We start from the raw sequence: 16,389 nt of genomic DNA, 5'->3' as shown, positions 1-16,389 counted from the left end.
CAAACTCAAGTATTATTTTAAACAAAATTACTAACTATCAAACACCAATTAACAACACACATACCCCATCCAGTCGCACATTAACTGAGCTAGGACCAGGTACTCACAAGGTGTTAGGGCTCGCCTGGTCAAGTGACAGTGACACTATACATTACACATTACAGGAGGAATCAGTACCAAGTAATTTAACCAAACGAAAGGTTTTATCCGCAGCCGCCGCTATTTTCGATCCATTAGGACTGTTAGGTCCTATAATAGTGCTAGCCAAGTGTTTTATACAACGCTTGTGGAAATTGAAAATTAACTGGGATGAAACTCTTCCTCTCGAATTAAGTAACGAATGGAAAATATTTTACAACCAATTACATATGTTAAATAAACTAAGAATCCCAAGACATATACTAATTCAAAATTATAACACTATAGAAATTCATGGTTTCTGTGATAGTTCGCTTGCAGCATATGGAGCCGCTATTTATATGCGATCTATAGACAGTTACGGCAATATACTTGTCAATTTACTTTGTTCGAAGTCAAGAGTGGCACGCAATGAAACAATACCTAGACTAGAATTACGAGCATGTTTATTGTTAGCAAAATTGTACGAAAGGGTACGTTCCGCTCTCAAATGTAACATAACTACGAAATATTTGTGGTCAGACTCAAACGTAGCGTTGGCGTGGATCAAATCAGACTCGAATAAATTGATAACCTTTGTAAAAAATAGGGTTAACGAAATACGAAAAATAACAGAAAAAAAAGATTGGTACTGGGTTGCTTCCAGCGATAATTCGGCAGACTTGCTAACAAGGGGAGTACTCGCGGACAAGTTACTCACTTGCGCCCTTTGGTGGGGAGGGCCAACCTGGCTATCCAAACCAATAGACCAATGGCCGTCATGCCAATATACGAACAATAAAACAGAAAATACAAATTTAATTTTGTCAAGTGAAAGTCACTGTAATATTTCCATAAATGTAACAATTAATGATTTTATAACACATCTATTCCAACGTTGGTCAAGTTTAAAAAGATTGACACGTTGTTTTGCATTTATTTTGAGATTCATTCACAATTGTAAAAACCCAAATAACAAATTAACCGATGCCTTATCAGTTAAGGAGTTGAATGACTCACTGAATAACCTAATCAAGTATGCACAGATGCAGTCGTACTATAACCAATATAACTTACTAAGTAAGGGCAAGCAATTGCCTAAGTCTTCAAATCTATTGTCTCTAAATCCTATCATGGATAATGGAATCATGAAAGTAGGGGGTCGTTTAGAGTTATCAAACTTTACATATGACAAAAAACACCCTACAATATTACCACGTCATCACATACTTAGTGAAATGATAGTAGCTGATTATCATAAACGACTGATGCATGCGGGCCCACAACTGTTGTTATCAACACTACGTGAGAAATACTGGCCTATTCATGGTAAGCAGTTAGTAAACAAAGTCGTGCATCGATGTATGACTTGTTTCAGAGCCAAACCAAAGATTGATGTACCTGTCATGGGTAATTTACCATCATCAAGGGTAAATCCAACGCCTCCCTTCATTGTAACGAGCGTCGACTACGCAGGTCCTTTAACTGTTAGGGACAGGAGGGGACGCGGATTTAAGGCAAGCAAATGCTACATTGCTGTGTTTATTTGCTCGTCAACTAAGGCGGTACACATAGAATTAGTTACAAGCTTAGAGACTTCTAATTTTTTATCCGCTTTCAGGCGATTCATAGCTCGGCGTGGAAAACCGAGAGAAATGTTAAGTGACAACGGCACAACATTTCAAGGAGCCAATAACGAAATCATAGAATTGTTTAACTTTCTAAATAATAACTCGAGTGAACTTATAACCTCATGCGCTCATGAGGGAATCATTTGGAAATTTTTGCCTCCCTACACACCACATATGGGTGGGTTGCATGAAGCGGCGGTAAAGTCTTTCAAATATCATTTGAAAAGGGTACTCGGAAATTCGTTATTGACTTACGAGGAACTCTCAACTGTACTCATACAAATAGAATCTATTCTCAACTCTCGCCCCCTATGCCCGATACCAAACTCAAATAGCGACGAAATTTTTTATCTGACACCAGCCCACTTCTTGTTAGGTAGGACCCCTGTTTCGATGCCTGATTATGACTATACAGATGTACCAATGAGCAGACTAACCCACTACCAGCTGTTACAGCAACTGCAGCAGGATTTTTGGAAGCGGTGGTCTAGAGACTATATAGGCCTCCTGCAAACACGTTCGAAATGGAGAAGCTCCAAGGGTCCAGGGCTGCGAGACGGCACCATCGTGCTAATAAAAGAAGACCGACTACCACCGAGCCAGTGGAGGATGGGAAAGATCATCGGGTGTTGCCCGGGAAGGGACAACACCATACGAGTAGCGGAAATTCAAACGGCAAGAGGAGTTATAAAACGTGCATTCAATAATATATGCCCGTTGCCTTTGGATGGACTGGATTAGTTATATTTACCGAGTTATATTTGTTATATTAATCTAGTTATTTACCTAGTTTTATTTAGTTACTTAAGTACTATTCAACTATGCGAACCATTTAATAAACTTTTATTGTATGTTGTTTCAATCATAAACACAATAGGTTAGATCATACCACAAGCCATAAACCTTGTCATTTACATAGGTACTGATACATTTCCTTTAACTTTAATTTTCAACTTTTAACTTTTTTAATTTTTTAGTACCTAATAATTTGTATGTACCTAAATGTTTAGCTTTCATTTGAACTTAATAATTTCATAACAAGTTTGACAAACAAGCTTTCATTGGAACTTGATAATTTCATGACAAGCTTTGACAAACAAGTTTTCATTTGAACTTAATAATTTCATAACAAGTTTTGTAGTACCTAATTTAGTTTGCGTACCAGATATCGTCTTGAATTATAAATATTATACATAAACATATGTGGTAAACTTGCAATATCTATCTATGGTCAATAATGGCAATATTTAGAATCCAAGTACATATTTAAGTAGCATACCTATGTAACTACCTAGGTGGTGGCAGCATGTCAACAGACAGCGCCATCTTTAGAGTAAAAATAGAACTTTACTAACGCCCTCTAGTCTCGTTGCGCTGTATTACTTGCTTAACAACTAGACGAGAAGGCAACCATCAACAACGCTGCGCATACGCACTCGTTAGCATATTAATACCTCATAATTCTGTAAGAGGGCGATATATATTATATTATAAGAAGAAATAAACCCGTTCAGAAGCAAGATCCCTTTGTCTAGACAATTTTTCCCCATTTCCCAGTATCAGTGAAAATACAACATTCACCCATCAATAGTAAAAAAGGGTGTTAGTGACGTAACGAATACTAAGAGGGATGATTCGGACAATGATTTTGAGTTGGTATCAAATGGAATTTTCCGTCGCAAAATTCATGTATTTTTTAATTATTTTCAATTGACAACATTTCATTTTTACTAAGGTGCCTTAAATCGAAAACCATTTCGAGATATTTCTATGATTTACACAAAACACATTTTTTCAGATTTTTTAATTCAATAATAATAGAAATATATTGAAAAATCCACGAGGTCAGAAGAGGAAGGCACAATAAGTTCAGACCTTTACATAAAAATTATAAAAAAAGTAAATGTCATACATAACATGACACTTTGTTTGCGACTTGTTTTAAATACGCATGCAAAGGTACATTACATTATACTGCCTTCATTCTATCAATGGCAGAATCCAATTTTCAAAAAATATTTTTTGTAACTTCTAGTGGAAAAATCTTGAAAAGAAAAAATACGTGTCTTCTATTTAAACAAGTACTTTCGAAATAGCACAAAAAAACCACGGCTTAAAAATTTGAAATGTTGTCAATTCTATATTTTTACGATGCCTTCCGCCCCGCAGTGCTCTGTCTGACACGAGGTGAGATGGCGCCCAGAGTTTCTATTTCAAAGTCGTACTAGGACTCCTGTCCTCCGCCTCTGAATAGTACTGACAGTTACTGCTGCCCTCTGTCAGGTTCCAGGTGTGATTTGCCCCTTCTGTCCTGCATTGCCGTAGCGATGAAAAGAAAACCACTGCACTATTTTTCCCTAAAAAGTAGCATGGAGAATGCTACAACGACAAGAGCGTGGCTGTTAAATTAGTGTTAACTTTTACGATGGATAATTCCACTTGATATTAACTCAGAATAATGAGCTGAATCATACCTCTTTAATATTCGTTAAGATGTCATTTACACCCTGTACAAGTACAGTCATAAGCAATAACATGTACCCACTTTAGAACCCTGTCGCACTATCATATTTGATATTTAATGAGACTTGCGGTTTAATTTGTCAAAAAAGTTAATGTGACATGGTTTCAAAGTGTACACATATTAGTTTTTTTTTTTTTTTCATTTTTGTGCCCAAACATGCGATCGGTCGACTGACCATAAGCAGTTTTGATGGTTTGGTTTTATTAACATGCAGGACAGGCCCCCTCATTAGAAGGCTGCCTTCATTAAGGTGCTACTGTATGTTATCCCATATGTGCGTCCTTTTGAGGCGTCTCATATAGTGGTTGTCACTTAAACTCTACATATTAGTACTCGTGACCGTACATAAAAGTAGATAGGGTTGCCAACGAAACGTAATTGGGTCGTTCTTCTTTTTTATCGACAATGATCTGTCTTACGTTCTGCTTTTGATAAGTTATGTTTTAGAATTTTATTTCATGTTTCCATTGTCCAAAAATATAGTTATCTTATTATACTCAAAATACAAGCAAAATACTAATCGGTTCGTCAATTAGTTATTAACGTAGCTTCATTGTTTTTCACAAAATTTTGTGACAGAGTGGTATATTGAAATGCTGTCTCCGATGAAAAGGGCCACTCTGTCACAATATTTTTTGGAATACGCCTGCAAAGAAAAGTATGTTACCAAGATAAAGAGAACCACTAAATAGTCCTTTACGGACAGATCTTTATATGATGTTTTAAAATATTTATTGCCGTTATAATTTTTAAGATGTTAAGTCCGATTAATTGGGAAAATGTCTTTTTATTGTCGATAAAAAAGAAGAACGACCCAATTGGCAACTAAGCCAAGACATAATTTGGTGAGTCAATCCAGAGTCAAAGTCACAAGGATTACATAAATATGCCCTTGAGTATACTTAATCAATAATCAATACAGATTAAAAGCCAGAGAACTAAGTCGCTCGGCCGAATATATGACATAATCAGTAATTTACCCGGCATTTCTGTACTACAGTAATTAATTTTAGCCAACATTACACAAAAGTAATTAAAACCTGTAACCTGGAACCTGACAGAGCAGCAGTAACTGTCAGTACTATTCAGAGGCGAAGGACAGGGGTCCAAGTATGGCTTTGTAATAGACTACTCTGGGCGCCATCCCACTTGCGTCAGACAGAGTACTGCGGGGCCGAAGGCAAGAGGGAAACCACTGCCCTATTTTTCCCAAAAAAAAGTGGCATGGAAAATGCTGCACCGACAAGAGCGTAGCTCTTAAACTGATGATGATGAATTAAAATTCGAAAATAAGTCAAAAAGTAAAATGCAACTGATTTTTGAACATCACAGACTGGCTTCTATTTCTAGATTGGCATTTTATAATTTATCTTTGACCCCGTCAAATACCCAATTACGTTGAATAAATGATTCTGATGGCAGACAACACACACAAAGACGAGGCTGTCTTTTTGGTGACAGGGCTGTTTTTTTGGTGACAAAGCTGTCTTTTCGGTGACAGGGCTGTCTTTTTGGTGACAAGGCTGTCGTTTTGTTGACAGGGCTGTTTTTTTGGTGACAGGGCTGTTTTTTGGTGACAAAGCTGTCTTTTCGGTGACAGGGCTGTCTTTTCGGTGACAGGGCTGTCTTTTTGGTGACAGGGCTGTCACCCGGTACAAAATTTTAGGGTTATATTAATAAACTAATCTCAGCTTCGAGACTGCCCTCCAGATCATGTCAATGTGACGGTTCTTATATAAAAACAGAGACTTGAGCATGACCTTGAGGGCAGTCTCAGCTGAGATTCGTTTATTAATACCACCCTAAGACAGAATGAAGAATGAATGAATGATGCTTTAGAGCTCATTTCTCCGGGCAAGTAGTAAATCCATAATACAAAAAAAAAATCAAAAATCTAAAAATAAAAAAAATCTTCGATAAATCAAGTCAATAAACAAAATAGATTAGAGTTTCATGATTTTTTTATGACCCATTATCTAGCCTATTCTGTTCATCATCATCAATTTAAGAGCCACGCTCTTGTCGGTGCAGCATTTTCCATGCTACTTTTTTAGGGAAAAATAGGGCAGTGGTTTCCCTCTTGCCTTCCGCCCCGCAATACTCTGTCTGACGCAAGTGGGATGGCGCCCAGAGTAGTCTATTACAAAGCCATACTAGGACTCTTTTTTTTTAATATCTTTATTTAGCTTTGGGATTTTTATCCTATTGGATATGCCAATCCCATTGTAACCGTATACTTAATAACCAAACAAAAAATAATAATAGGAAAACAGAGAGACAATCATAATTAGAGCACATAATAACGGGTTCTTAAAACAATGTAGAGAGACAATCATTGCCGAGATGCAATGACCATGTCGAAAACTAGTCTCGCGGCGTTTGAAACTGGTGAATTATAAAATGGACTGAAAAATTCCTAAGTTGTATTTGCACAGACCCAATGATCCAAACAATAACTCCTGTCCTGACTCCTGTGCTCCGCCTCTGAATAGGCTATTCTTTTACGAAACAATACCAACCTGTACAACGAAATTGGCGAGTTTGGGCCTTGTGGCCAGGTAGTTGAGTACATAGTTCCTTATGTCGAGCCTCTGCTGCACGGACAAACTTGATGTTGATCTGTGAAATAATTACACAATTTTTATTTTTTTACAAAGAACAATCATAATAAAGAATAATAGGATAGTTTCCACCTAATCAAATCAGTTACAACATAGATTCAAAAATGTTAAATTGACCTTCAGCACCATGATAATTATGTTGAATAAATGATTCTGATTTCTGATGCTGACAAATGTAGTTCAATTCTTATACCGTATCTTCGGGGATACAGGCATATGTACGTGCGTGCGTGCGGGTGCATGCGGGTACGTGCGTGTACTTGGGTGGGGGTACATGCGTGCGTGTGTGCGAGTGCATGCGGGTGCGTGCGTGCGGGTGTATGCGGGTGCGTGCGAGTATGTGCGTGGGGGTGCATGCGTGCGTGCGTGCGTGCTTGCGTGCGTGCGTGCGTACACACGTACATGTGTATGTGTGTGCATGTGTTGTTGTTTACCTGCTGATGAGTTTGGCGAGCGTGGTGGCGGCGAGCAGTTGTGAGTAGCTGGAGTCTGCGCGCTCCAGCAGCGCCTGGCACTTGCTCAGCGTGTCCGGGGACTCCTGCGGAATACAACAACCTTATGTATTCAAATTCAAAAATATATTTATTTAGTAGGCAACATAGTTACACTTTGAATCGTCCTTTTTTACATATCTCCGACTAAAACTACTGCTGCTTCTCACAAACTGTGTATAGCCGAGAAAAAGAAGCTGCAAGAAAATCCAAGGGTTTAGGTGCTCAATATGCTCCATGACAACCTAGTCAAATGAGATACCTACTCTTTAATAAATACTTCTCTAATAATAGTCCTCTAATAATAAATACTTTCTTTCTCTTTCTTTACGAAACTTCAAAACGAAAGTTTTCTTTGGAGTTTGTATGGAAATACTGTCCTGTGACATCATCAATAAAAGCGGTCAAACGTCGTATTCATTGTTACTTAATTTATAAATAAAAATCCAAAATAAATCGAATAGTAAAATGAGATTGATTTTTGATCATTTTAAGCTGCGTTTATGACGCGGAGCTGGGCGGAGAGGAGCGGAGATGTGCAGAAATCGACCAATCACCGTGAGGGTGACAGAGTCTTCGTTTTTCGCTCTCTCGAACGCTGTGATTGGTCAAATTCGCACATCTCCGCTCTTCTCCGCCCATCTCCGCGTCAGTGGAAACCTGGCCTTAGACTGGCTTCTATTTCTAGATTTTTTTATTTTTTTTTATTAGCCATAAATTCAGATACAATATTTTTATTTTTATACAATTCCATTATTCGGCGGTAACGTTTAGGTATGTATCTGTGTGCCCATTGGCAAAGGCCTCCCCCAATCTATTCCACTCCTCTTTGCATTTAGCCGTTCTAGTCCAGGTTCTACCGGCCACTGACGATTTCGTCCTCCCATATTTCTAGATTAGCATTTTATAATTTGTCTCTGACCTAGTCAAGTAGTGAGTCTTTATGTACGTACCTGAAAAGCAACAACAGCCTTCTCTGCCTGGTCCCGAAGGCTGGGGTCCTGTGACTCGTACAGCTGCTTACACAGCAACTCTATCTGACACACCTCCTGCAGGACAACACATTCATTACTAATTCATATGACATAACATAAGCTCAGGACTTTGTCATATTATTTATTATTATATTATTTGAAAATTGTGAAGGTCGGACTGAAAAACAGCCCGAGAGATCACTGCGACCTTGTCAGATCTATGACCTAAATCCCTACATTTAAAAATCCTCCTCTAGACCGATCCATTCGAAGAGATGCAACATCTTTTTGGGAGAAAGCTCCATGACTACCTGGGGGTCCATTATGTGGCCCCCAAGTGTACGGCTTCTACTATGTATGAGAGCCTCACAGCTGCACAGCAGATGTAGTGGCGTCTCATCTTCCCCTAAGCAGAATCTGCATAAAGGAGACTCTGTCAGCTTGATTCTGTGTAGGTGCTTATTGAGCCTGCAATGCCCCGACTTTGTCCTAAGTCGGAGTTACCAAGTTAGTCCATCCCAAGATAAACTAAGTATAAGTATCCGCTTATCGAGCTTTCTATAAAACAAACATGATAGGTGGTGAACCCTATATTTATAATGTTTGAGACAACTGTGTTCTCTGCTGGAACACAGAATTCCAATTCCACTTGCAACCTTTTTGGTCGAGACAACTGTCTTCCCTACTAGGACACAGAATTCCAATACCACTCCTCATGATCTTTTCCAGCTTATGTTTCCAGCTTGCTCTCATGCCATTCCAAAAGCATACTTGAGGCAAACTTGACAAAACATCAAAGAAGTGAAGTGAAGTCTGTCAGGATCGAAGCAAATGGAATTCTATAGTCTCTGCTTACCCCGGTGGGAAATAGGCGTGAGTTTATGTGTGTATGTATTGACAAAACAAACCTCTTTACCACAAAACTGGGTTCAACACTCACACACTACTTAAGAATAAAAATACAGGTAAACAAATGTGATCCCAATTTTCAAATAATTTAACGAAATATTGCTTGACTTTCGTTCTTTAGATTCTAAACATAGCTTTGAGGTAGAGTCAAGTGATACTTAATACACATAACCCCTCCGGTTGATTGAGGGGAGGCCTGTGCCCAGCAGTGGGACTTATTAGGCTCTTTATATATTAAAAATAAAAAATAAAATAATTTTTATTACGGGTAACTTGGACCCAGGTTGTTAGTAACAATGATTTCTTACTCACTAATATTAGTATTACATAGATGCACAATACACACACATACACAATAAATTGAAATAAATATTTATTACATGTTTATTTTTAAACAGCTAAAACTAGTACTACACTAAACACTTAATTACTCACAACACACATACACTATATTTAATAGATAGATAGATAAAATACTTTATTGAGCACAATGGACACAAAATACAGAGATAAGGACAACATATACAGAAAAGCACAACAGGCAGCCTTATTTCTCATGCAGAAATTTCTTCCAGGCAACTTTTGGGTACAGAAAAAAATTGTACAAATATAATAATAGTGGGTTAGTGCATTCTAACAAATAAAATAATTAATACTAAAACATTACAATAAAGTGTCATAAATATTGAGTTTTCTAAATGATAAGTTTTCATCTTACATTGCTGGACTCACCAAGGTCCATTTTAAAGTTTCATATGTCTATGAAACACCTTATTCAACATGGAGTGTAATTAACTATTGATTATTATTTAAATAATTTAGATACATAAGTGTTAAGCAAATTTTCTTCAATCTTTCCAATAAGATTGAAGAATTTAACCTGGGTTAAACATTAACAGAAATAATTTAGAAATAGTATTTTTTTTAAGTATCGAAATCAGTATAAAGGTAATACCTGTTCCATCGTTCTGAATATATCATGCTGCGAAACTAGGGTATTCTAAACCTATGTTAACCTCCTTACTGTGATGACCAACAAATATATTTCAAGGATACTAACAATTGTCAACATAGCTTCGTAAATATAACCAAAAAGCCGGCAAAATAATCGCTACACACACCGCACTTTCATTGTTAACTATTATTTTACGTTAAATCACATCAATTTCAACGAAAAATCGTTAAATACAGACGAGAAATCTCATGAATAAGAAGTTCCAAGTGCCCAAAAATTACGCATTAGAAAACATGCAAATTCCGAATAACTCGTACGGATATAGGTTCAGAATATTTATATAACTTTTCGTTTGCGTAACTCTTTGGTTTTGGACTCTGAATTCAGTTAAAATCACACGAAAATTGCAATATTTTGATCTCACCTGTTCCTCAGCCATCTTTGTTATTTTCTCGCATTTGGAATAACGTTTGGTTGTTCAAAGTAGCGGTATGTTGCCGAAACTATCGCTGCATAAAATATTTGAAGTTACTTAAATTGATAATACAGGCCACTCACTATTAAATTTCGTTATAAATAATGATTTTAAAATTATTTATTACACCTGCGATCACGAGCAATCATTTATTTGGTCTTTGATTTTGTACTTTACAATTGGTGACTTATAATAAACAACGAAACGCAAAATAAAGTTGCATTCACTGTTTGACAAAAAAGTTCCAAAACACATTATTTGTAATGAGGATAAAAACTGCCCATTTCTCCCATCTACTTTCTAAACTTTTTTTGAATATTTTGATGAAAAACAAAGTGAACCTTTATCCTTCATCCCCCAAATAAATTGCTATAGTTTGGCTATAGTTGACATAGCAGTTTACTGTAAAATGTTTTGTGTTCTATTCGTCGATAGATGGCGCGAACAGTATAGAAATTACCATTTCTTTTAATCTTCAAGAAATATTATTATTATAATCGGGGACTTTCCAGGCTATGTTTCCCAACAATAGTAGAGATGGTCCTGTCCAAATTTAACGAAAAGTGACATTATTTCGTTATTTTGTGTAAATCTAAATGGCGATGTATTATAAAGCAGCCATACATGTACATAATCGTCATATTACTATTCGACGCTAGATGGCGGTGGCAAAATTTTTGACAAAAGTTTTTAATTAGTGTCTCTTTGTGTTACTACTCAACGCTAGATGGCGCTAAATAATTAAAGCGGTCAAAAAGTTTTTAATAAAGTATTCAAATCAATAATAATTAGAAACAAGAAGTGAGGAAAACAAAAATATTAAAATTTCGAATCCCGCGATGTTGACGCTGTCAGTGGGACCCTTGCGTTCAAGCAAGAATTTGGAATGAAATTGCAAATACCTATTTCATAATTAAAGTTTAAACATTTATTCGGGAAAGCAAATAATAATTTAAAAAATGAATACTTCCAGAGTTGCAGTGGTTCTTTTCCAAAAGAAATCATGTAAGTGTATTTTTTATTGATTTTCGCAAAATAGAGAGCCCATTACCTGTAACAAACTATACTTACATTTATAATACAACAATGGTAAAATGATAAGTCACATAGTAGACATATATCCATATATATATAAACATTGTTATAACAGCACTGTTCCCCAAACGATGGAACATCTTACATCGTGTCCTGCGTGCCCAAACACCTGCACGCAGGAGGATCTGATGAGCGCTGCAGATAGCGCCATACTTGTTGCCAAGTTTTGGGCCGATACTATTTAGTTTGCCATCCACACGATAAGAAGAACAGTTTAACGTGCCTTCCGAAGCACGGATCATCTTGCTTTCGTTGAATCGGGTGATTAACCTGTAATGTCCTAACCAAAAGTGATTTTTCACATACTCACAAAGTGATTTTTGATGCCCCACCGGGATTCGAGTCCCGGACTTCCGGATCGTGAGCCCGACGCTCAACAACTGGACCACGGAGGGCGTTAGGCAACGCAACAGCCGTATTATGTTAATAAACGAATAACCTTAGGTAAGCTGTAATAAATCTCTTTAAGAGATAAGCTTACCTGTGCTATGGCCCCGATTCCTGCAGACACCTCCTAATTTTGTTTTAAGTTATAGGTACCTACCTGTCATTTTCTTATCCGCCGAAAAGGAAAGGGACATTGTCAACAATTTTAAAACGAATGATTAACCCGGGCGAATTAAATAGGCAACTCGCTGGTATGCAATCCGCTTGACGTGCTTTCTACTTAACTGTGTCGGGTTGTTGGCCGATGTAAAATTTTTAGACTGTTGTTTTAGATTTCTGCTGTCGATTACCTGTCCCTTTCTTTTTCAACGGATATGAAAATGACAGGTATAACTTAAAATAAAATTTGGTGTGTACGGTCATGAGCAATATAATGTACCCACTTTAGGGCTCTGTCGCACTAACATATTTGACATTTAGTGAGACTTACAGTTCAATTTGTCAAAAAAGTTAATATGACATGGTACCAAAGTGTATACATTTTAATGCTCGTGACCGTACTGGATTCAGCACCTATCTGTTTTCTTTGTATGTCCCTTGTCTGTTTTATTGTGTACTTACAAATAAATAAACCTTCTAGTATACCAATACCTGAAGTATACGCGTCGTTGGTTATCATACGACTTCCCTCCGCGTGACAACGAGCCGAAACTCCCAGAGTTTGAGTCCAGCGAGGAGAAGGAAGACCCGGTTGAGGTGGAAGAGAAGAAGGCAGCCCCCGCCGCCCGCCCTGCGCCCTTCACCATCAAACAGAAAGACGAGGTGCCGGAACTACCGCCACCGCCAGTTGCTCCTAGGGTGAGGATTACCCCCAATTCTTATTGCTTCTTTTCTGACTTATTGTAGTCATCATCAGCCCTTTAACGTCCCCAGTGCTGGGGCACGGGCCTTCCCTATAGATGGATAGGGAGATCGGGCGTTAAACCATCACGCGGGCCCAGTGCGGATTGATGGTTATTAACGACTGCTAATGCAGCCGGGACCAAGCAACGGCTTAACGTGCCTTTCGAAGCACGGAGGAGCTCGAGATGAAAACTTTTTTTTGTGGTCACCCATCCTATGACCGGCCTTTGCGAAAGTTGCTTAACTTCAACAATCGCAGACCGAGCGCGTTTACCGCTGCGCCACCGAGCTCCTCACTTATTGTAGATTTGCTGCAAATAGCATTAACTACTTGACTGGACAAATGGGGAGCGCTGAGGGCTCTCACTAATAATACTACGTGTAGAATGGCGACTCCCCGCTCCCCACCAGCGTCTGAGCTAGGTTTACCTCACCCCCTCGAACATAGTTTAGACTTGAATCGTATGGCGTCAGACGTCACACACACAATGCGCGTGTACGATAATGTCAATGTGTAGTGTCTGTGTAAAACGAGGTTGTTTGTATGAAGTGTCCGGGGTGTGACTCGATGCAAACTTAAGATAACAGGCTTGAGGGTGCCAAGTTGCGGGCGACCCTCGGCTCAGGGCGTCGTCTGAGAGGAAGAATATTTGAAAGAGTTAATCGACTAGGGTCGATAGCGATAAGCGCTGAATGAGGGAAATCGTCGATCACGCCGGCGGGTCGGTATCGGGTTTCTGAAGTTTATTACACCTAGTGATATGTCCTTCTTTCGGGAACGTTCCTGGTAATAAAAAGGCGAAAAAGAGCTTTATTATCTGACTTTTAGGCAGATCTTCTTCTATCGTGTGGGTTGTGAGGAAGAACAGTATAGAGCCCACATCACTCCCCATTTGTCCGGCCAAGTAGTTAATGCCATTTGCGACAAGTCACATAAAAGCTTACCTCCCTTTAAAAACTCCCTTTTCAAATGAGGCTCGCTGAGATCTCTCTCTCTCTCTCTTTATTTAAGAGCTGCGCTCTTGTCGGTGGAGTAATCGCCATTCCTCTCTTCTTCCCGCCAAATCCTTCACCTCCTGATCCGACACGACCTGCACCTTTTCTTTTATTTGTTTCATAAATGTTCTCCTAGGTCTACCCCTTCCTATCTTCCCTTCAATTTTTCCTTCTACGATGTTTGTTATAAATGAATCGTGTCGTATCAGGTGGCCAAACCGGTTCTCTATAGTCTTCATCATGGTTGAGGCTCGCTGAGATATTCGAAGATAATTTCACTCAACCTAATACTGATTTTGGGTAACAGTTTCCAGCAAATGTCCCATGGTTCCGCCTCCGCTACGGCCCCGCGACCCCACAGGTACGTGGTATCTCAGCGCTCCCCATTTGTCCGGTCAATGAGGGACGTTCCAAGCTACGTTCGCCACAAAAAATGCAGATGGCGCTGTTCAGATTTAAGATGGATAATCACCCGTTGTTCAGGGTAACATGCAGAGGCATATGTGACATCGTAACGAATACTGAGGGGGATGATTGATCGCAAAAGTATAGAATTGAAAATAATTAAAATAACTTTTTTTTGACGTGACTTATTGTAGATTTGCCGCAGATGGCATTAACTACTTGGCTGGACAAATGGGGAGGGTCCGGGGTGTGACTCGATGCAAACTTTAAGATAACAGGCTTGAGGGTGCCCATTTGGGCGCGAACCTCGGCTCAGGGCGTCGTCTGAGAGGAAAAATATTTGAAAGAATTAATCGACCCTAGTGGGTCGATAGCGATAAGCGCTGAATGAGGGAAATTGTCGACCACGCCGGCGGGGTCGGTATCGGGGTCCTGAAGTGTTTGGTGTCGCGAGCTGATTGGCTGCCTCTAAAAAATTTACAATAAGTCACGTCAAAAAAAAATGCTAATTCCCGTTTCAGCCGCGCGTGTCTCCAAAGGCCGAGATGGTGGCAGCGGATTTGGGCGAGAGGAATATCATGGACCGGATCACCTCCGCCATCCGCCTGCCTCGCATCAACCTCGGGGAGTTTAGCAGGATGGTGAGTTCAATAGTTAGAAAGGTATTTACATCCACACCAATTTTTCATCAATCATGACTTTTTATTCAAACAAAAATCGACCTTATTATTACTGCACTGTGATCCTTATTTGTAGGGTCGTATGATGGTTTTACCACGTTAGTTCAGCATACAATCATGGTAAAACCAAGATCACCCATAGACAAAATTACTGACGAAAAAGTTTAGAAAACTCCTTACAAAAACAATCGCAGTTTGCCCAACAATTTGCCCAGCACTTTCCAGTGCTGGGCAAATACACGCCTATTGTAGGCTAGATTAGGTTAAAAATATGTCTAATACGTACCTATTGCCATCTCACTTTAACAAGTAAGTACACTAAGTATTCACTGGACGATACTGACTGGACACGGATTAGTCTTAGGCCGAGTTTCCACTGACGCGGAGATGGGCGGAGAAGAGCGGAGATGTGCGGATTTGACCAATCACTGCGTTCGAGAGAGCGAAAAATGAAGACGCTCTGTCACTCTCTCCCTCACGGTGATTGGTCGATTCCTGCACATCTCCGCTCATCTCCGCACAGCTCCGCGTCAATGTTGGAAGTTGTATATATGCGTCTTGCTATGTAAACTTTGATATCGCGTTTCACGACTGCTTGAAGACTGCATTATTGAATGTGGCGCCATCTGTTGCATGTGGGCGGAACTAGCTAGCCAACTAGTTGGGTCCGCCACATAGATAGCAGTATCGTTCAATGAAGCCAGCTCGCTTGCCGCGCAGCAGGACGTCACTATTGCCCGCGTACACTGTTTGCTATTAGTTTTCTACGTCATCAGTTCTGAGAAAGAAGGAGGGGAAGAAAGAAGAGAAAAAGAAGGCAGCAGCAGCGGCGCCGGCGCCGCGCGGCGCGTCCGTCGCCAATGGACGGATCATCGCGGGTGAGAAACACATTGCAGACGGAGATACCACCAGTGGCGTTCCCGGGAATGTTCCCAAAGTGAGAATGTTCCCAAAGTGAGAATGTTCCCAAAGTGAGAATGTTCCCAAAGTGGGAATGTTCCCAAAGTGGGAATGTTCCCAAAGTGAGAATGTTCCCAAAGTGAGAATGTTCCATTTGTAAAAACTTTAATAGTTAGGACTAGTGATGTTCCGAATATCCGTATGCGTATCCGTAACCGCGGATGTCCGAGATAAAATAAAAATCCGAATCCGTATCCGTGTCCGTTACTTTTCACGCGGATCTTTTACGGATCTTTTTCAGGTGATTAAGTAGAATTATTAATAAA

At 39.3% G+C, this 16,389-nt stretch overlaps 3 protein-coding genes across 7 annotated transcripts in view; 1 reads left to right on the top strand and 2 right to left on the bottom strand.

Annotated features, from left to right (window-relative positions):
• LOC126378820 (exportin-7-A) overlaps positions 1–10,735 on the bottom strand; it is a 52,659-nt gene extending 41,924 nt beyond the window's left edge. Inside the window, exons 1-4 of the mRNA XM_050027239.1 lie at positions 10,647–10,735; positions 8,338–8,433; positions 7,328–7,431; positions 6,792–6,891 (exon numbers count right to left, since the gene is read on the bottom strand). Coding sequence (XP_049883196.1) covers positions 6,792–6,891; positions 7,328–7,431; positions 8,338–8,433; positions 10,647–10,661 — 315 coding nt within the window. The 5' untranslated portion in view covers positions 10,662–10,735. The remainder of the gene's footprint in view (positions 1–6,791; positions 6,892–7,327; positions 7,432–8,337; positions 8,434–10,646) is intronic.
• LOC126378831 (gastrula zinc finger protein XlCGF57.1-like) overlaps positions 1–16,389 on the bottom strand; it is a 119,210-nt gene that overhangs the window by 12,040 nt on the left and 90,781 nt on the right. The gene's annotated exons all lie outside the window — the stretch shown is intronic.
• Positions 1–16,389, top strand: part of LOC126378861 (ATP synthase subunit beta, mitochondrial-like) — a 108,119-nt gene that overhangs the window by 78,785 nt on the left and 12,945 nt on the right. For 2 of the 5 annotated variants that reach the window (XM_050027339.1, XM_050027338.1), the window contains exons 2-5: positions 11,671–11,702; positions 12,820–13,037; positions 15,005–15,124; positions 15,924–16,041. In XM_050027339.1, the coding sequence (XP_049883296.1) occupies positions 15,029–15,124; positions 15,924–16,041 (214 nt within the window). In that variant the 5' untranslated portion in view covers positions 11,671–11,702; positions 12,820–13,037; positions 15,005–15,028. Of the gene's footprint in view, positions 1–11,670; positions 11,703–12,511; positions 12,567–12,819; positions 13,038–14,385; positions 14,440–15,004; positions 15,125–15,923; positions 16,042–16,389 lie in introns of those variants that run through there. The other 3 variants (XM_050027336.1, XM_050027340.1, XM_050027337.1) reach the window with 3 other exon arrangements.

This window comes from Pectinophora gossypiella, chromosome 27 (genome assembly GCF_024362695.1).
Source record: "Pectinophora gossypiella chromosome 27, ilPecGoss1.1, whole genome shotgun sequence".
NCBI classification, from domain to species: domain Eukaryota; kingdom Metazoa; phylum Arthropoda; class Insecta; order Lepidoptera; family Gelechiidae; genus Pectinophora; species Pectinophora gossypiella.
Note: the sequence above shows the minus strand (reverse complement) of the source record. Positions and strands in the feature narration are given on the sequence as shown.